Source organism: Neolamprologus multifasciatus, chromosome 11 (assembly GCF_963576455.1).
Source record: "Neolamprologus multifasciatus chromosome 11, fNeoMul1.2, whole genome shotgun sequence".
NCBI classification, from domain to species: Eukaryota; Metazoa; Chordata; class Actinopteri; order Cichliformes; family Cichlidae; genus Neolamprologus; species Neolamprologus multifasciatus.
This window is the reverse complement of record NC_140449.1, coordinates 17,478,155-17,498,608: the sequence shown is the minus strand read 5'-3', so window position 1 is coordinate 17,498,608 and position 20,454 is coordinate 17,478,155. Positions and strand designations below refer to the sequence as shown.

At 39.8% G+C, this 20,454-nt stretch overlaps 2 protein-coding genes across 6 annotated transcripts; one reads left to right on the top strand and one right to left on the bottom strand.

Annotated features, from left to right (window-relative positions):
* Nucleotides 1-108: 108 nt before the first annotated feature.
* nfkbid (nuclear factor of kappa light polypeptide gene enhancer in B-cells inhibitor, delta) lies at nucleotides 109-7,446 on the top strand. Its single transcript, XM_085177186.1, has 12 exons — nucleotides 109-283; nucleotides 3,478-3,614; nucleotides 3,712-3,745; nucleotides 3,969-4,156; nucleotides 4,244-4,413; nucleotides 4,930-5,035; nucleotides 5,122-5,268; nucleotides 5,370-5,421; nucleotides 5,505-5,662; nucleotides 5,884-6,000; nucleotides 6,146-6,310; nucleotides 6,406-7,446. Exons 1-12 carry the CDS (start codon nucleotides 115-117, stop codon nucleotides 6,475-6,477), a joined length of 1,515 nt encoding a protein of 504 aa, XP_085033312.1. The 5' UTR covers nucleotides 109-114; the 3' UTR covers nucleotides 6,478-7,446.
* LOC146508107 (FXYD domain-containing ion transport regulator 6-like) lies at nucleotides 7,254-20,092 on the bottom strand. Of its 5 annotated transcripts, XM_085177194.1 has the most exons (10): nucleotides 19,748-20,072; nucleotides 16,957-17,013; nucleotides 16,784-16,810; nucleotides 15,309-15,332; nucleotides 15,077-15,100; nucleotides 13,137-13,211; nucleotides 11,765-11,801; nucleotides 11,649-11,686; nucleotides 11,536-11,560; nucleotides 11,193-11,436 (listed from the first exon to the last, which is right to left on the bottom strand). In XM_085177194.1, the coding sequence occupies exons 2-9, from the start codon at nucleotides 17,006-17,008 to the stop codon at nucleotides 11,556-11,558; spliced, it is 282 nt and encodes a 93-aa protein (XP_085033320.1). In that variant the 5' UTR covers nucleotides 17,009-17,013; nucleotides 19,748-20,072; the 3' UTR covers nucleotides 11,193-11,436; nucleotides 11,536-11,555. The 5 variants fall into 5 exon arrangements, with proteins under 5 accessions (XP_085033324.1, XP_085033320.1, XP_085033323.1 ...); XM_085177197.1 differs by lacking the exon at nucleotides 16,784-16,810 and having other exon boundaries at nucleotides 19,748-20,051; XM_085177195.1 differs by lacking the exons at nucleotides 11,193-11,436; nucleotides 11,536-11,560; nucleotides 11,649-11,686; nucleotides 11,765-11,801; nucleotides 13,137-13,211 and adding an exon at nucleotides 13,218-14,289 and having other exon boundaries at nucleotides 19,748-20,092.
* Between the last annotated feature and the right edge of the window lie 362 nt (nucleotides 20,093-20,454).

Here is a 20,454-nt window from a genome sequence, read left to right as displayed (position 1 = left end):
TCACACTTCGCTCTTTTATTCTTTTATTTTTTTCTTTGTGCTTTTCACGCTTTGCCCTCCTTCCTCGTGCTCGAGGGCGTGACCACAGCTGGGGGTTGAGGAGAAAGGGACTGCATGCTCTGCGTGGAGCACTATCACAACAAGAAAACAAGCCAGACAGACTACAGCGTGGCAGAGCGTCAGAGATCCCTCGGTCATCCCTCATTGAAAAGGTTGGCGAGCAAGCGGACGATCTGTCGAAGACTTCACAGCAAAACAGTTTCTGACATGCACTTTGATAAATGTGAGTACGTTTGTGCTTTCGATGCGGCAGATTAGAAGCCTGATCGTGTTTGTTTGACTGTGATGACGACACCGCTAACTCATTATTTTGTATGTTTTTCGGGTTTTTATATAGACAGGGATGGTGAAGCTGTTTCTCTTTTTTTGTGTTGTGCGTGTGTGTGTGTTAGAGTTGAATTACAATGAGGTGTCATTTAAAAGCTTACGTCGACACAGACCTCCTATGTCATCAACAGGACAGGACACATCTGATAGGGTTTTCTGTAAACTTTAATCGGGATGCTGCCTCCTAAACGTGGCAGGAATCTCTCTTTTTCAGCTCCTGGTGTGCTTTTATAGTCAGACTATGTTTGCCACGCTATGCCAATAGGGGGATGTGTTTTTGATATGAATAGAGTACAGTGAGTTCAGTCATTTCACTGGTGCTTTCATGCACTAGTCTTCCTCTTGGCTTGGTTTTTCATATATGACATCACAGTTCGGGTGAATCCAACAAGCAGGACATCATTTGGGGAAACCCTAATACACCTCCACCCATGCTAGTATGTTTTCATTTCCCCATTTTATGATTAGTGCCAGACAGGCAGGCTGTGTGACGTGACAGCATCTTGTTTGCTTAAGCTTATTTGTTTATGGTCTCCCTTAAAAAACAAGCACGACCGATTACATATTCAGCTCTGCTAAACCACAAAATGAGGAAACTGGCTGTATGCTTCTTTCTTTTCACCGAGCATAGAGCCAAAAGAGAAAGGTCGTCGGAATCCCCAACCGCCCACTCACATGACTCAATGTCCAGGGGTTTCCACAAAACCTATTTGAATATAGCACAGTCTAGCCCAGAGCTGCGTGGGGGTTAGATTAGTGTAAACCCAAATGTATGTGCATGCGTGGGTCCCCCAGGCCATTTCCTGGCGTCTGGCAGCCTACAGGGCAACTTCGATCAACTGGTGGCATCTTTTTCAGAGATACTTTTAAACATAGAATATGCACTTATATTGCAGCATTACATCACCGCGCCAAAGGTGACATTTTGATATAAAGTTAAAATGAGTCAGGATTGAGTAACCTATAGTAACACCTTTTGAACTTGAAAATGAAACTTGCGGCCCTGAAATGTACAGACTGATGTCATGTATTCTCATTAAGTGACCTTTATTGTGTGCTGGTGGCAAGGGGGGGGGGGGGGGGGGCATATGACACACAGCACCATGAGCTTATTGTCAAGGACTGGTTTTTAAGTGGAAGTGAGATTGTTTTTTTTTCTTTCCTCCTTCTACTTTGAGAAGAAGCGACACAGCTTGCCAACAGAGATCTACAATCTTTTCTTTCTTTTTTTTCTTTTTTCATCTCAGTGGTCGAATTTGCATTTTTTTTTCCGGAAGCGCACACTCTGTGTGTTTGCTTTGGTGAACAGGGCTGTGTTGTCCCTGCAAGGCTTAATATTCATAACGTAAAAGCAAACAAACAACAACAACAACAACAACAACACAAACCTCAAACAAAACAAAACAGAGACGTGACAAAAGAGCAGACTTCTTGTGCTCTGCCTTCCAGACATGGTTCAATAGAAAGCACAAGGCAACTACACGTGTTGAGGTGACAAGCCTGTGACACACCGAGGCAGGAAGATGTGGTTTGCCATTGTGTAGCGTAACGGAGCGGTACTACAGGAAGATGTCATAGAAAATAAGCAGTGGTAATCCCATACTACAGCCTTTCTGATTAATCTGTCTGGTTTGCTTGGCCACATTATCTGTGTTCCTAATGGAGGAGGTTTTGCATAGCTTTGTCTTTTGTACCGCAGTTCCACAGACAGGGTGGAAATATCACTTTATCTTACACATGTGGGGTGAAGTTTTTGAGGAAACAACCTGTGTGGTCACAACATCTCAGCTGGAAACATCTGAATTCTGTTTTGTAATATTTGTTTCCTATTTTTCTGATTTCCTTTACCTGTTCAGTGGAAATGATACTTTAGTATCAGAAAGGGAAAACACACTCACTGCATAATGGACTTGATGTGAATGTGAAAGGTGAGCGTGGAGAAAATGAGATGTGATGAGAGTTGTACAGCTTATGATTCATTTGATAAATGAATCATAAGCTCACGACTCACTTTATATTTCTTATTCTGATGCTTTCATACCTTTAACCTTCATTTATATCAGTGATATTTATATCATTAGGCTGGTTGACAGTTAACCCTCAACAAATCAAAGCCAAGTGGCACATAGACTCCATAGAGTACACAGTGAGAGTAAATCCACTTCTGTAGACATAAAAAGGCTGTCTGTGATCAGACTTCATTTATTCGTTAGAAGGTTTTACTTTTTGATAAGCTAAGTTTTAATGGCTGTAAACAAGTTTGTCATTTTGTTGGAAAACATTTCAAATTGATATTTCCAGACATGAAACGCTCATTGCATTCATTAGTGGATTAACAGAAAAAAAAATTGGCAGCTATTCAAGCGTTCTCTGCTTTCATTTTTCAAATCTCAAAATTTGCATCTTCACCCTATTTTAGATCTTTGTAAAGTAAGTCTGTAAGAAACAAGAAAAAGAAAATGTATCTTTGGCTGTAGAAAACCTTTCGATACTCCAAGACATTCTAGACGAAAGCAAACAAATGACTAGTGATGATTAAACATTGCCTCTGATATCGATTAAATGTCACCAGTATATAGTCATGTGATTTAAAGAAGTAAAAAGGCAACATCATCTCCCTCCATTAGGCCAAGGTCTAAAGAGCTCTCTAATAGAGGTATCTAAACACAAAAAAGGTTGTGGATCCCTGTAACTGGGATGAGATTTAAGAAGTCTCAAATTTGTCCTTAATTGCACCCTTCGCTAAATTGAGGCTACACGATTTGATGGTCCAAAAATGCTAACAAGGAATCACAGGGTCTGCAGGTGACTCTTCTGTTTGTGTCTAAGTGCATCTACAGAAACAAAGACATTCAAATTTGACCTGCATTTGGACACATATAGGCATAGCTAGGCAGACCAAACCTTTAGGATCATTATGGTGTATACAGCTGGTCACAGGGACAGTAGACAAGGAAGGAACCTCACACTAACTGTGAAGCAAGGTGGTTGGAATATCATGATTTGGGCTTGCTCAACCGCTCTAAGGACTGAGGAGGTTTGCCAGTATGTTGAAAAATTGAGCAATTTCCATATTACTTACTTTCCCAGCGCCAAAAGAGAAGCCGTGTTGCACACTGCCCACAGTGAAAAAACTCTTGGAGCAGAAGAGAAGACGCGAGACGTCCTCTGTGCCACCCTGCTGCCCGACAACCAGCACAAGTCCTGTTCCTCCAGCTACTGTTACAGTAAGCCTGCACATATAGTACCTGTGCATCTCATCAAATTTTACATTATCAGGATTTGATCGTTCACAGTTTTTCCTGCTTCTTCTTCTTTTTGCAGCAATTGCCTCCATCAGAACCATTTCCCTGTACAGGTAAGGACTGGGCAGCTTCTGTTAGAGACTAAATGCAATTTTTTTTTGGCTGTGTAGGCATTAATAAGTATTTTTCTTATTAATACTGACCTCAAATATTGCAAAAACTATTGCAAATGATTGCAACACAGAGAGTAGAGAATCAACCAAAAGTATATCAGAGATTTTGTTATTTAAGCAATTTTATCTTTTCAGTGATAAAAAGAAGTTTTCTTCTTTCTAGGTGCAGCAAGTAGCTACTCAGACATGGCAGTGAGCTATGAGCAGTGGGCCCCAGCTCCTGAGTCTACACTCAGTTTCTATGGCAACCAACCAGGAACCAGCTTTACCACAACCTACAGCCACACAATGACATCTGAATACACACAGCAACCAGTCCATCCATTTGTGGAAACAATGTCCCAGCCATATGTAAGTGTTAGTCTTTGTTTGCAGAATTTGCAAGTTTGATAATCCTATCTTGAGTTTGTTGAGTAAAATCTGCATTCCTTTGCACAGGACTGCCTGGGGGCTCTCTCAGATTCTTCCTGGTCACTTCTGGACCCAAGCCAGACCACACAGCTGACTTTCAGTTCAACAATGGATACCACCAAGCTCGAGGAAGCCAGGATGCTGCTTAGCAGGATGGACTACAGCAGAACTACCTGCCAGGATGAAGACGGAGACACGTGAGTGATCATGAGTGTGTTAGCGGGGAGTGTTTGGTTTATACCGGCTATTGAGATTTAAAGCAGAGAATAAAAGTCAATTTGCCAGTAGGAAATGTGGACTGAGGTTTCAATTTTAAGTTCTAGCCTGCATTACAAACATTACGATACAAGTAAGTGTTAATTCTTCTAGATATTTTGCAATGCGGTGCGTGTTCACAAACCCCCGCTGATAACTTTATTGCACTCTTTGAACACAAGTACACAATTTATTTACTTTCCTACAGTTTCGTTTTCAGTCGTGAGCTCAAAGTGAGAACCCATTTGGTATTCCTAGACAGATGAATAAAAAAAAAAAAAACCTAAATATGAAAATGAGTCAGCCACTCATGCTCAGTGACAATTACAATCTTACAAATTCTATTCCTTGTCACAAGTGAACTCGTGAGAGAAAATAGAGTGAAATTGGCTGTGGGGATTACCACAATTATGTAGCCTCATTCATAACTAATTTGTGATGTGTTCTTTCTCTATCAGAATCCTGCACATCTACACTGCCAAGGGACTGAGAGAGTGTGCCTATGCTGCTGCGGAGAGGCTGAGGGATATAGGGAGACTTGATGCAAAAGAACACAAGGGAAAGGTATGAACAAAAAAAACATCATTCAGTTTGATTGTTGTTGACATGGTCTCTTAAAATACATGTGTATACTACCTGTGCTTGTGCAGACTGCTTTACTGGTGGCAGTGACGGCAAACCAGGCAGACATTGTCCAAGATCTGCTGTCTTTGGGAGCGGAGATCAACGCCTGTGACGTTAATGGACAAACCGCTCTTCATCTGGCTTCCCACTATGGATTCCCAGGGGTTCTGCGGGTAAAGCTACAGTAACTACTAAATGACTTTGGCATGACTTAATAAAACAAAACAAGCAAAGATAAGAGTGAGGAGATCTAATCAGCGATCTGTTTCTGCAGGCGATTCTGTCGAGCAGGCCGGCCGTCAACCTGGAGGCCCGCAATTTTGAAGGTAAAATAACATCTTAGCTTTTAGCTCCAACTCAAACATATTTACTGGAACCCCTAAAAGATATATATTTTTCTTTGTCTCAGGGATGACCCCTCTGCACTGTGCAGCCATTTCTCACAGTGTCACGGTGAAGGCTTTGTCTACCAATGGGCATGCAGATGTTAATCTTCAGACCAAAGCTATGGAGAAGCTCTCCTGTGTGCAGATGCTACTTGGTGCAGGGGCATCCCTTCTCAGTCAGGTAGGTCAACTGTGAAGTTCAACACAGTAAGGCCTGTACTTCAAGGCAGAATTTTCAGCTACCTGGGGTTTTATCTAACCAAGATGTTGTCATGCTGCCAACCATTCCCCTCTTTGTTCTCTCTTTTGTTTTCTCCTTGTTGCTTGACGCTTTTTAGCGGTTCTAGTCTGACTTGTGGTTTCATTATGTCTCTCCCATTACTTCCAATTCTCCAATTCCAGGAAATCAAAAGTAACAAGACTGTGCTACATTTGGCTGTGAAGGAGGGGAACATTGATCTGGTGCGTTATCTGCTGAGCATTCCCCTGCCGAACATGAAAGACTTTGTCAATATGAAAGTGAGTCCCACACTAACAAGAAACTCCGAGCAGAATTTTATGCATACACGTGTTTATGCGCAAATACATAATGTGTAAGCGTACAGCTATAGCTGTCTGTGAACAGTCCGAGTTATGCGGCTTCTATATTTGTTTTCCCCCACAGGCTCACGGCCACACAGCTTTACACATGGCAGCCGGTCTCCATGGTAACCTCCACCAGGAGGTGATCCTGCAGTTGCTGCTGAGCAAAGGAGCTGATCCCAGCATCCGCAATCTGGAGAATGACCAGCCAGCTCACCTGCTGCAGAGCGGCCTGCTGGGAGAACAGGTAATCACCCATATCTTCACTTTTTTTTTCTTTCTTTTTTTGCGATTGACTTGATTTTTCAGTTTACTGATATTAATTTATCTCCTAACTTGTAGCTCAAGCTCATGCTGAAGAAACGAAGTGCCTCCTCTCGTCGACGTATCGTGTCCTTGCAGGACCAGGAATAACTCAGATCATTTGTAGTCCCATTTTGGAGGGAATATGTCTTTAAGATAGTTCCTCTGTTGAGAAGGGGGGTTTACGTTTTATTTTGATGACACTCTGGGAGTATCCAGCCTATATATTGATGAGTAAACAAGACTACTTTGGTATATAAATCTCCAATTGCTGTGTAATTCACATTGCAATAGACAAAGGATGCTTTAATTCCAAAGCTTCAAATTTGCTTGGTATTTAGTTTCTGTAAAACTGTAGTGTTTTATTTATTTACTACTCTTAGGCAGAAGTATTCCTCTGTGAGTGAAGGAATTCATTCCGAAATGTGATATCTCTGTGAAGACTTTTCCACGAAACGCTGTTGCTAGAAATCAGGCATGCATTTGAAAGTTTTTAAGTAACATATTTATTTTTTTTAAACATTTTTGCAATGAAACAACAGAACTACAAAACATTAGCATTAGTTATTGAAAAAAAGTAGTAGTCGAAGGTGGAGTAATATTTATTTTTCTGTTAGGCTAAACTCCCAGTTTTATGTTGATTTCTGTGAAATCGTGAAAATAAGCTCCAGGACAATGTCCCTGAAAGACTTCTTGTTGTCTCAAATCCCCCTCGTTGAAATATTATCATAATGATACAATGAGTGATGGTTGTCATATCAATCAGTATGTGTGCTTTATGTGTATTTGGAATGAGAATAATCTGTTGTACGATTGAACCTTCTTTCTGTATGCATCATACATATTTGTGTAACCTCAGGTGCACTTTCCTTTGTGGAAAAGGAAACTTTATGGGTAAAACCTCTGTTTTTAAAAATGATTGTGACAGACAATATGTTTTTTTTTTTTTCTTTGTCGAAGAGGCATTACATGAGTAAGTGTGGTGACAAATTGTCTGACTGACTGTACTTTTTACTCATGAGTCATGAGTGTGAGGACGATAACAGTGCTTAAATTCCATCAGGTTCTTTTGATCTTCGGGGTACCCTTTGAACAGTCCCGTTTACATTCAGCTTCAGAAATTAGCAGCATGGAAAATACAGCAACACATAAGAAGCTTGCACTTTTGTTTACACTCACACAGTATTTATTTTTCAAGGCCAATTTCAACCAACCTTTACTGCAATGACAGTGAAACTTAATCACAGATTAAATGAGTGTAATCTGAGTGACAAGTAAGCCTCTCACTTATGTGTCATCCTTTATATTAGACACGCTGTAAATTCCTGTAAAGCACAAAGGAAATCTCACAACAAAACCACATAACATTTCTCATGAACATGCTTTTCATTTTCTACACTCTTGCTTCACATGAGAATAATTTCTGACATTCTTATAACAAGAGTAGATGGGATCCATTTGAAAGTAGTCTCCCTTTTAGCCTTTACAGGGAATTGAATACTGTTGCTTTAGAACTGAATCAGCTCTGTTATATTTGTAAAGGTAACCTCAAAATGAATGTTGGCTTTTCATTTATTTCATTTTGCAAATTTTGATTTGTTATGATTTGGTTTTTCCATCGATTGGTTTACCAGCTGGATCTGCTGTTTGAAAGATCCTGCGCAGGGAAAAAAAAAAAAAAAGAGTAAATCATAAAGACGACTGTTAAACTGGCTCAATGAATGCAGTTTCATTTGCTGTACACATGATGGACACATTTCTAATTTTGTAATCATGCTCTTGATTTTATTGTTTTACAACAGTAAAAGATGTAGAAGAGGAACCACACCCGTTTCCTGTGTTTGATGTGAACATTGTTGAGTGTCCTTGTCTTTTCTTTTTCATCTTAAACACTACACAGAGTAATCTACAGACAGATGTTTTGTAGCTTTGCCAAATAATATGGGATGAGGTCAGGTTGTATAAGAAAACCCTGTTTATCAATCACCCATCAGAGGTATGTTCTCCATAAGAGGAGTGGCCACCAACACAGCTGATCTACTTGTATCTATTTGCTAGCATGGGCTTCTGTTTCTTTTTTCAAGCTTGTGCTGTAATGCCTATACAGTTGGAGGAGGTACTGCAAAAGAAAAGGAAATAAGTCAGAATAATGGAAAAATAGCAAAGTTTTAGCGCACACAGTCACTCTAAACAGTTCCATCTAGATAAATGAAATTACCTTCTGTCTTTGGGATTTGAGTACCAGATGAGCTGGAACTGCAATTAGAAAAACAAAGGAGGAAATTAGTCAAGAGGTGACTTCAAAATTAAATTCATCAATAATTCCAATAAAAACATACTCGTGCGGTTCGAATACTGTGGCAACAACTTCAACTTGACGTGTTTCCATTATCGGGGTTGCAATATCAGGTAGATCTAGATGCAGTTGAAGCCACAGGCTTCTAAGTGTAACTATAGACCAATATGCAGCTTTTGCCCCATTTAAACAGCAGCCCTCGCCTTTCTTCCAGTCTTACTATACAAGCAGCATGCAACAATCTGAGAATCGACACTGCCCATTCACTACCAACACAGGAAGAGTGTGATGCGTCCATTTAGAAATGCTTACTATGCGCATGTGATTTGCCACATCTGTGTAATCTCATAAATGTGTTGGAAGTGTGTGTGCAAAGAGCAGAATAGGGGCATTTTGAGAAGAGGCATCCAGTGCAGGGATAGGGGGGGAAATGTAGGATTTTTTTAATTTTATTTAAAAAAAGATGGCAAATTCATACAACATGCACAGGGGGATCATCTGCTAAACTCTTACTTGGATGAGGATTTTACACATTTTGTGAATTTTTTACCTGTTTGAGGAATGATAGATGAGTTACCAAAACAATACTTTTATATTGATATATGTTATTAAGCCTTTGCATTACATATATATTTTTACAGATATTTTAAAGTCTAAACTTACTCAGGGCTATTAATATGCCAGAGACAAACATAATGACAGCAAGGATAACCCCTGTTGTCCGCAATGTCTCATAATCTAAAAGGAACAAAAACCACACACGAAACACTTATAGGAATTTATTGTGTATTTAAAGAATGCTATCAGTAGAAATACAACACTCATTTGGCTTTGGTCTTTGAAATGAATAAACAACATAAATCTTACCATATTCGAAGTCGCTTTGGTCTGGAAACACTGTTTCTGCAAAGAAAGAGTGTCAAGTTATAAACCACATTTTAAAAGTGTTTATTTGGCCACAACAGTAGTGGGATTATCACAAAGCTTTTTAATGCACTACAAGGGAAAGCAAGCTTTTTAGCTTCCCAGTGTGCAGAATTGGCTCAGACAACTCCTCAGGAGTATTTTTCCCCCTTGACTGCAGCATCTTGGCTCAGCAGAAAAAATGGGTTAGAAGCCAGCAGCAGTATACAGAGGTATCATCCCAGCAGCAGAGGATAAAAAGATCTTAAATTGAGTTAAACAAGAACTTGAAGTTAGGGGGATATTTAAAAATAATAATAATAAACTAAAATAAGCAATTTAAGGAGTCCACCCCTCATCAATATAGTGACTTTTTAGAAACATAAACGAGCAAGCCCGTGCTAAGCAATTAAGATGTCTGGATGCCAATAATGCAGCTTGCATATTGCGGAACCCTCAGTTTCTCAGCAAGTGGCTGAGCAGACAGTTTTACTTTCCACAGGTTCCCCCCTTCCACAAAATCCGAGAACTGTTTTAGAGAAGTACTTAATATTTGATCTGTCCATTCCAGCGGGGACATTTACTCAGGAACTCCCTGTGTTATGACACTCCGTGCATCAGCAGTTAAATTGTTTCCCACAACTCTAGCAAACAATGCAGCAATGGAACAGCATAAACATAGGTGTGAAAATGAAAGCAGTGATTTCAATTTGCTCCTGATCTGCAAAATAACTTTTTGCACGCGTTTCATTTTAACAGGAAACAAACAAAGAAACAAACCTGTGGTGTCCATGGCTGCAGTGCAGAGGTGAAGATGAGCTCAGGTGCTGGTTTGCAGTGTTGGACTGGATGCGAAAAGTGGGAGCAGCATAGCACAGCAGGCAGAACAATAAACTCAGGAGGGTCCCTCTGGTGGTTATGGTGAAACACTGCATGCTAACCGAGTGGTGCAAAATGAAAAAAAAAAAAAAAAAGGCAGCAGGGCTGCCTCACACATGGGATACTGTTAATGATCCAGCCAAAGTTAAAATAAATATATAATTTTATAATTGGTAGGCTTGGTAATTATGCCGTCTTCTACTACCTGCTAAGGACCCCAGCCTTGTGTTGTGTCTAAGTTTGTGGTGGAGAGTTGCTGTTATTTTCTGTGTAGCATCATTTTGTTTCAGCAATCATTATATGTAACCCTTAACTTTCTGCTATAGAGTATATAAGCTTGCATGCATAAAAACCCCAGCTCCTGCCTCACATTGTGTCTTTTGTGCAGTGCAGTCATCCCATTGCTGCAACTCCAGGGAGGGAAAAAAAAAACAGCCTACATCTGCAGCTTTTATGTTCACTGAGGCTGGCAGACTCATACTGGTACAAAATCTGCCAATAAACAGCACTGAACACAGAAACAGGCAAAATTAAAGCCTTTTTTTCAAAAAGAAAAAGAAGAAACTCCAAAAGCTGCAAAACGCGGCATAAATCACTCTGCACACACTGCTGGTTGTTACTACTGCATGTGTAACTGAGCTGGCTGCAGTGTCAGCAGAATCAGGGGTGCGGTGTGGTACAGTACAGTTCACTGGTTTAAATTTGCAGTGGCGCCAAATTAAATAAACACGCATAAAAACGTAAAACATCGTGTCAAACATTTGCTTTATTATCCTGCATCGAAGTGGAAAATCTCAAAAATACAAACGATAACAACACTATCGCCATCATATAAAGTTGGCACAATATCTACTACCATGGAAAGGAGATAAAAACATAAAAAAAGGAGAACTGTAACATTATGTAACTGTAGATAGCTTCATGTGTTCATGGAAAGATTGTCTGCCGCTGACGTAGTATTTGCTGCCACCTAATGGCAACATTCAGCAAAACTGCAGAAGAGGTAAAGGATTCAGTTCAACTTATCAGAAATTATTTATTTTTGAGCTTCACTTTAAAGGTGATTCACACATGATTTGCAGGATACTTACCAGTTGTGCATCTATGTCTGTTAAACTGTGGAAAGAGTCTTATGTTACTACATGGTCAGTGGGGGAAAAAAAAGGAAAAAGAATAATCATTATATAAGAAAGGAACCATTTACCTCTTCGAACACCTGGTTGCCCATCAGGACCCCTGGGTCTGAAAACATAACAAAACAGAATTACATTTAAAAAACTGATCGCGTGCATCCAGAATGAAAAATGTTTGTTTACTTACCTTGGGTTGTCTCTCTTTGAACAGGTACACTTTCGGCCTGTTATTTAAAAAAAGAAAAATTAGACAGAATCACAAGTAAAAGAATTACACAGGGCTGGTATCAACAACACTAGGCTTTTCTACAAAAAGCACAGAAGCAAATGTTAAGAGAATTTATACAAACACAGCAGTCAGCTTTGTACCCTTAAGTATTAAAAGAGGGAGACTGCTCCAAGCCTTGAAAGATACATTAATTCGCTTTCAAGCTCATTTTCATAAGCACGTCTGGGCTGCAAGCCTAGGAAGGCCTTATGTGCTTCCAGCTACTTGGACTGAACCCAAGACTATATTCATCCACCAAAATCCCCCCAAATATTTGGTTGCTTAACTAAAAATACATGTGGCGGTGCGCTGGATAACTTCTGGCTAGTAGAATTAGTGGTGCATGGTACGTGCAAGCCAAGAGTGCTCAGCTCGCTTTAAAAAATAAATAAATTGTAATTTAGCAATCAGTTCGCTTTTAATCTCAATGAGGCAGAGATGAGATGATACAGTTTTTTATTATCCTTCTTAAATCTCTTTCTGTCAAGCTGCAGCACTTAGAAAATATCTGAAAAATTATTAAGCCTGTGACCTATGTATCGCAAACTGTGAGTACCTTGAAACCTATCTTTTATTCAATAATTCTGACAAATTATATATCTATCTATATATGTGTATATTTATGTATATATCTATCTCTCTCTCTCTCTCTCTCTCTCTCTCTATATATATATATATATATATATACACACACACACACACATATGTATAGGTGCATTTTATGTATATTCTGAAATGTCATTGAAGATTTTATTTTCTATTCAATTAAATAAAATCTGTACTTTTCTTAAACAAATGGCATAAACGTCTTTGGTTAGCCTCTCTGTTTAAAGGACCCATCAATGACTGCTATTTCTATGTATAATTTCATAACTCATATAGTAAATACTAATACTAAAACCTTCACAAAGTGCACTTGGAAGCCCACTCTGCTTTTTACTAACAGAGGCAGGCAGAGAGTGTGGCCGAGCATGTGACTGCCACTGAATAATTTATTGGCAGGTTTTGGTTTCAGGGCTCCCAGTGGCAACAGCAGCATGTGCTGGCAGGTAGGAGGAGGACCCTTGGAAAGACACTGACTTCAGATATAAAGGCCAAATTGCTGTGATGCAAGGAGCATAAATGTGTTGAGGCTGCACCAGAAGCATCTGTGTGGCTCCCTTCGAGACCTCTGAGAGAAACAGGGGGACTGTGTGAGGTGAGTTTGCGCACACAGGGAATACAATCCACTTACACTTTCGCGTTTACACATTTGCACTCTTGCTGTGTCTTTAGACGGCCATGCACTTACTGACAATGATTGCGATGCCCAGGAAGAACAGCACCACTGCAAAAACCAGCCCACCAATTCTCAGAGATTCATAATCTGAAATAACAAAAAACAAAAAAACTAAAAACACTTTGTAGTGTTTGCAGATTTATATGATGTAACGTTTTAAGTCTTCAGTCTGGAAGCAAGGCGTGAGACAAACAGCAGAGAGCGAGAAAACATCAAAAGAAGAAAGGTCTGTTTAATATATTTTAATATACTTTAATATAGGTATATTTTAATTATACGTGACATCATTTTGAGTATTGTTAATTAGTAATTATTTGTATTTATTTGTATATAATACATGTACATTCATTTCATGGTTTAGTAAAATGTGTTAAAATCTTTAGTAATAAATATCAAGTGAAAAAACGTTTTGATCACAAGTTTATTTTGTTGTTAAAAAGAACAAAAACACTCATTACGGTACATTGTACATGTATTCAAACTGCTATGGATTTAAATAGTTATTACCTGTTACTCTAATGCAATTAAAGTCATAAAAAATAATGCAACTATAGTCAAACAGTATCCCATGACAACATCATCACTTTGAACTTCAGATAAATCTATTGACCTAGAAGCAGGGGTTTTAATGGCACTTTCTCTTGTTGCCAGTACGAACTATGATTCTTAAAAGTGTAGTGTGTAACTTCTAAAGCTTTTTCTCAATTTTTGACTATTTCATTAAAAACTTTGCTCATTCTTAATTTCATGGCAGCAACGCATCCAAAAAAACGGTCGGGTTCCACAGAAACCTTGTCTTGGCCAAACCGTTATGTGATCAAATCGAATTTTCAATTCTTTTTGGAAAACATGGATGCCATGCCCCCTGGCTAAAGAGGACAGGTATGAAACATCTGGATTGGTATCAGTGCTCAGTTCAAAAGCTTGAATCTCTGATTCTATTACACTCATTGTAAAAGAGCCTGTCACAAAATGAGTAATACAGTCAACAAGTCCCAGGACTGTTTAGCTGCTAGAATCCCATGTCAACAACATTCCTCTCCCAAAGGTCCGGCAACTGGTCTGCTCGATTCCCAGATGTTTCCCTGCTGTTGAAAGAAGAGGGGATGCTGCACGTTGGTAACGTCATGTCCCCGTCCCAACTTTTTTTGAGACGTGTTGCTGCCTTCAAATTCAAAATGAGTAAATATAATTTAATTTGAATTTGCAAATCAGTAGATTCCATTTTTATTTACATTTCACACACTGTCACAACTTTTTTTTTTTTGCAAATTTAGGGTTGTATATACAAATGATTGTGGTACTTTTGCATCACAGTGCACTCATTCTCCACCAATATTTTCCCTGAGACAGTTCTGTTATTGCATAACAGAACTGTCTGTTATGCAATAACAGACAGTTATTGTCTGTTAAACATCAGATAACTGCTCTTAGGAAAGTCTATTCCTGTAGTGTAGCATTTTGATTATTTTAGTGCTGTGCCCAAGTGTATTTTAACAGGAAACACTTTGGTGGACCTTAAGTAAGTGAAGCAAGTAGAAACACATGGAGGAAAAAGCAAGGTGGACAAAAACAAACAAAAAACTTTACCCAGTGAAAATAATGCGTTTTGATCACCGTTTTAGAGGCAATTGTGTGGAATAGTACACTGTGGGCATGAGAAAACTACCTAATAACCCCCTACCCTCGAGAACAAAACACAATAAAAGTGCATATAAAATGCAGATGTTCAGTCATTCTCTACACTCTGTTCCTTTGGGTCAACTAAAAAGCCGTGACAGTGCTCGGTATTTACATTGGGTTTACTCCAGAAGCTTGGCCTTAGGGTGGAAGTTTTCCATCACTTTTGGAGAAAAAACAAGTGAAAAATGTAAACTCATCTCAACCTCCCAGATGTTTCCTGTGTGGAGGGTCGATCATTAAAAGCCCAAGTTCATCTGCTCAGCCCTCACCGTATTGAAAATCCCTGTCGTAGTCTGGAAGAAGAAAGCAAAAAAGAGGAAACAAATGAGAAGCAGATTTACGCACTGACACGCTTCAGCGAGTACTCACAATATGACAGCAGTTCTAGAGCATTATTAACCACTATGAGCCAAGTACCAGTTTACAGTAAATGCTCTACAGTGAGTACTTAGATTAAGCTAATTTGACTTTCTAAAAAACAAAAAAACCCACAATACCCACCTTTGTCATCATCAGCTGCAGAAACTGTGAGAGAGAAAGCAAAGAACATTGACCTTTATTAAGAAATTCAGCAGGTTACATAAGTGCATGTCAGCAAATGAGTGGCTGTTGTTAGACAAAACTGGGTTGAGCAAACATCTGAAACAGCGCCTATTAATTAAGGTCTTCATTTTGTAGCTGGCTCCTTAATTAAAACAAAACAGAACAAAACATGCACGCATTGTAAATTGTTCTCATGGGAACAGCGTGTTAACACTGTTAAGACCCAACTTCAAATCAATAAAATCAGGATTAGAGGGGTTCCAGTTATTGGCAGGAGGACCAGTTTCTATTTAAGTCTCAAACATCACAAGAAATGCAGAGGATAAAATGCTCGTAGCCCAGATATTAAAAAAAAAATCCCACCCCAATACAACGGAAAATAATAACTGTGCTTATTCTTCTACCCCAGTATTTTTATTTCATCGCCCTGTTTTAATCCGTGCTCTGTCACTAATGCGGGGAACTTCAGATCGGTCTGTTCTAACACCATCTCTGCCTCCATGTGGAGAAAAAAAAAGTTGGCTGCAGACTTTCAGATCTACACTGTTCATTATAACAAAGGAGAAAGCAGGCACTGTTTATGTGAGCGTCAGTGGTCCGAGTGAGAACAGTGTAACCTTGGAGGAGCACAAGAGAACGCTACACAAATACTTGTGTTAGGCAACATTTTGCATAATTAACGCGTTATTTTTAACGGTTATCATTAACAATATTCGACCATAATAGCCGATGCTGAAAGCACTGACATGATAAGGCAAGCGGAGAGTTATTAAAGAGTAAAAGCTTTCTGTTCTAAAGTTTAAGCTTAGAGACTTTTCTGACACTTGCTGAAAGAATCACATGAACTGCTACAAATAAGACTGATGCGGTTGAAACCCTGAACTCAGTAATATGTTATCTGTTCTACTGCATCCTGGCTGCTGGAGAGGAAGGGTGAAAGTCACACAGTTAACGCTGACCTTGTTCTTGGGCAGTAAATCCTAATATTATTCTTTTTCCTCACCAAAGCAGAAACACATTCTATCATACTGATGCCGACAAGTCTTCCAAAATAAGGTCTAACCCAAGAGTTGGACATAAAAGTCAAAGAAGATCTGCTTAAGATCAAGCACAGCCGATGGCATGCGGGGTGCACGGATAAACAACTCTGAGACCAGAGCTTGCATTAACAATGGAAAACTTGGCAGCAGTCTGAATAACCGATTTATTCAAACTGCTGTATAAGGAAACATTTACACTAGTCTGACACGGCCTTTTCTCTGTGTACAACACTGGGGTGAAAGATTTTAGCTGATTTTTGTTTAAGTATGCAAATTATGTTAGACATTATAAACATCTGACCATGTTAAAGTGCCACACAATTATGCATGCAACATTAAACAGAAGCAAATCGAAAGTTCATGCTTCGTCAGTGACCACTCACGCAAACTTACCAAACACCTCCCTTCCAAATGCTGATCCTATTATACAGACACATCAGCTCATTTAGCATGGAAGGACTTAAAGCAAAAGCTAGGGAAAGGGGAAGCAACTGAAGAAGGTCATGCTTGTTTTAAAGGGGGGAAGCACGTAATTCTGATGAAGGTCTCGTGAGAAGAATACCCACCAAGCGCAGGAGCCAGCCAGGAACTGAATGCCACCAGAGTCACAAGATCCATTGTACCTGTTTGGAAAAGTCAAACAAGAAAGGGCTGTGTCAGGATGTGAAATCACAATAACAGGAAACAATAAATGTCTTAAACCAATTGTACACAGTTGTAACCGAAAAAAAAAAAAAAAAAATCCTGATCCCTCACAGTGCAGGCTGAAAAAAGTAACTCAAACAACTTTCTTTATTAGCAACAACCTCAATCAGATGTTAGCCTGGAGAAGGAGAGGTATGCATTGGAGAAAAGAGGAAGAAATAACACATCTGTGTGAATGAAAGACAGACAAGTGGGACAAACAAATAATACCATTTTAAGCTACAGAGAGTGCACAAGAGAGGTGAAGAAGAGAGTACAGGCAGGGTGGAGATAGTCAGAGAAGAACAGCAGCAGAAGTGAAAGGGAGGGTTTACAAGACAGTACTGATTTGGTGATATTATTAGACAAAGGATGTTAAAGATGGAGCTGCCAGGCAGGAGAAAAAGACAAAGGAAGTCCAAAGAAAATCTTTATGGGTGTAGTGAAGGTTATGCATAGGCTTGGTGTGATAAAAGTGGATCCTAAGGACAGGGTAATATGGAGGCAAGGTAATCCGCTGTGGCGACCCCAAAGTGAGTAGCGGAAAGATGAAAAAGAAGAGCCTCCATCATCAGTTGTCTTGATCAAGGCATAATTTACGCATCTACACATTAGAAGAACAAATTCTACAACCCTCATTTCAGATCTCATCTCCTTAACAAGAACGTCTAATTCCAAGACGATTTGGGAGAACTGATTACAGCAGATGCTTTTACCAGCTTGGACTTTTAGTGAATATTTTTGTGTTCAATTAAGGCAAGCGAAAGATAACTTTTTGTGTTTCCAAAACATGCTCCAAGTTCACAGATGGTGTTTTTGTAGAACTATAGAAGCACCCTGCTTACAACTTGTATTGATATAGTCTTATTAGTGTGGTTATGAAGAAGCTTAATTTAATCCGAATGAAATCTTTCTTCATGAATATCTGACATCCTCTAGTCTAAAATAAATCAGCTGCTCACACTGTTCTGCTAACGGAGAATCAGCCACTTTCGATGAAGTTCAGCACTGTTTTCACAATAGTATATGCTTAAATTGAACTGAGTTTCACGCGGAAAATCATTGACACCATGCCTGGTAGGGAAACAATGCTCTTTCTCAGCTAGATGCCACATAACAGGCTCATGGATGTTTTCTGTATGGGAGTCTTAATAACATAGTGCCTTAACTCTGGGTAAGCGAAGAGGGTCTATTTCAAGCGCAGCCCCTCAGAATATGGAGCTCAGCAGTGGAGGGGTACCAGTCCAGCCTGGTGTTGAGTTGCACTTGATATTTGGTCAGTGGATTTGGACTGGTTTTGCTGGGTCATCTACTTTACAAGTGGAGCAAAACCCTTGGGGGAAGCATTACTGTCTATATATTACCTAGTACACTGGGATTATCTTACACCCATATGTGTAAGGTTATGTTTTAGGTTAAGATCTCACCAGATCCCACCCTTCATGATTGGAAATGGGCTGAAGGTCCATTCAAGACAGTATATGAGGCAACATTTTGTTTGCTTCACAGCCCTAATTACCAAGAAAAAAAATCCCAAAACAGGACAACAAAAAATGTAATGCAGGTACGCAAAGCTTAGCTCTGCAGTCATAGAAAATCTAAGCCATGAAATAACATCTTTTGCAATGCAAAGATCAAAGCCTATGTTAGCAGAGCCAATGGCTCCCTCCCTGGCCCAAAGCACTGATGGGGATTCATGCATGACTAGAGTGGGGGTGTGAACACGAGCCTGGAGGCTGGAATGGAGAGAAATGAACACTTCAACCCTGGGAGCAGGATTAACAACAAAGGCCTGCCAATCAGGTTTAATCAAACAAATACAGGGTGAGTTATTCGAACAAGTGCCAATCCAATAATCTTGTTTGTTAGCCTTCTGAGTGATGGAGAGGAATATAATGGGGAGACAGGAAAGAAGCCCGTAGAGCAACACGTAAAATGAATTATAATGGGTTATAATAAAGTGGGATTAACACAGACTGTTTGCAATTAGGAATAGGAGCTTGTGTTTTACATTTCACTTACATAAACCGTTACGGGGTATATTTAGACTCCAAACAGACTGCATCACCATACTTCCAAGGAACAACACTTGAGGTTTTTTCCTTTCGTAGTTTATTCTGTGAGGTATAGTCTGAAAAACTATGATATTCTGACATCTGTGCGAGTTCTCAACAATTGAAGCCATTCAGATTGTTACAGATTAAGTGACATTTCACAAGTTGTTGGCCACAAACTCACGGCTCAGCGCAAAAACGAGCCTCCAGTGAACTTGGCAGATGCCGTGGCACGTAGAAGTTAGAGCAAATTTATGAGCAGGGAAAAAGGCTTTCATAGTGCACAGAAGCATTGCAGGTATATGCAAAGAACGCGTAGGCGTGAGAGAAGCATGAGCGATGGCTTATCTAATTAGACGGTCACATGGTGGACGCAGGCATTTAGTTGGGGGGTGGTGGTGGAAACAACGTTGGAGAAACCAAGAAGAAAGACGATATCTTTCTAAGAACATATCTACCAATCAAACGATGCTGACACGGGGTCCTGTTTATGAAGACTTTGCGTGCAGAATTTATTTAATATATTTATTAAAACCTGCCTTAATATAAAAGTTAATATAAAAGTCGTGTTCAAGGAAACGCATTAATTTCAGCAGAGCACAAGTCAAAGTGAACTTACCGTATATCCGCCTCCTGGAAACTCTAATGTGAGTTGAGACTTTTCGCTCAGTGAGCTAAACTTTACTTGGAGGGGAGGAAAAAAAGTTTCCCTACGTTAAACACGCACAAAAAATAAATAAATACAATGCATGCAAAACCTTCTATTATGACTTGATTAAAAATGAAGCCGTCTGGGTTGCATTCTGTGTGGACCGTTCACCATTCCCGCCTGGACCAAGTCGGTTTCTTCTTGGTCTTGCCTCAGGAATGAAAGGGGGAGGGGGAGGCGGGGTGCCACTGAAGTTACTCCCAAAAATTACCCGGGACTGCCCCGCTCACAAGTAAACAACGCTGGCAGAGCTGGACTGCAGCGCTACTGTGAGAGGACATCATCATCATCATCATTATTATTCCCACGCTCTTTGTTGCCAGCGCCTCTTGTCAACATGTATTCCATAATGAACTATTAATCACGCTCATTTCTCCCCACTGGCAAATAATAGCCACAAACTGCACGGAACACAGTGAACTCTTTGTTCTGTGCTGCAATTTCCAGGCTTCAAAGAGAGGCTCGGTGCAATTAAGCAAATAAACACTAGATGGCCAGGACAGACTGTCACTGTTGCAGTTTTCTCTCAGCTACATGAAAACTTTGTTCGCGAGGTGTTTTTCCAAGTCAGAGTGCCAGCTTTCTGTCCCCTGACAGCAAAGCCTGGCCGGGGTGGA

What these genes read in the sequence shown, in the direction of transcription:
- nfkbid (XM_085177186.1), top strand. Translation starts at nt 115, where the DNA reads ATGCTCTGCGTGGAGCACTATCACAACAAGAAAACAAGCCAGACAGAC. An exon ending in AGAACCATTTCCCTGTACAG is followed by an intron (nt 3,746 to 3,968) that starts GTAAGGACTGGG and finishes TCTTCTTTCTAG; the next exon opens with GTGCAGCAAGTAGCTACTCA. An exon ending in CAAAAGAACACAAGGGAAAG is followed by an intron (nt 5,036 to 5,121) that starts GTATGAACAAAA and finishes GTGCTTGTGCAG; the next exon opens with ACTGCTTTACTGGTGGCAGT.
- LOC146508107 (XM_085177194.1), bottom strand. Translation starts at nt 17,008, where the DNA reads ATGGATCTTGTGACTCTGGTGGCATTCAGTTCCTGGCTGGCTCCTGCG. An exon ending in CTGGCTGGCTCCTGCGCTTG is followed by an intron (nt 16,811 to 16,956) that starts GTGGGTATTCTT and finishes TCTGTATAATAG; the next exon opens with GATCAGCATTTGGAAGGGAG. An exon ending in GGGCATCGCAATCATTGTCA is followed by an intron (nt 11,802 to 13,136) that starts GTAAGTGCATGG and finishes TTTAAATAACAG; the next exon opens with GCCGAAAGTGTACCTGTTCA.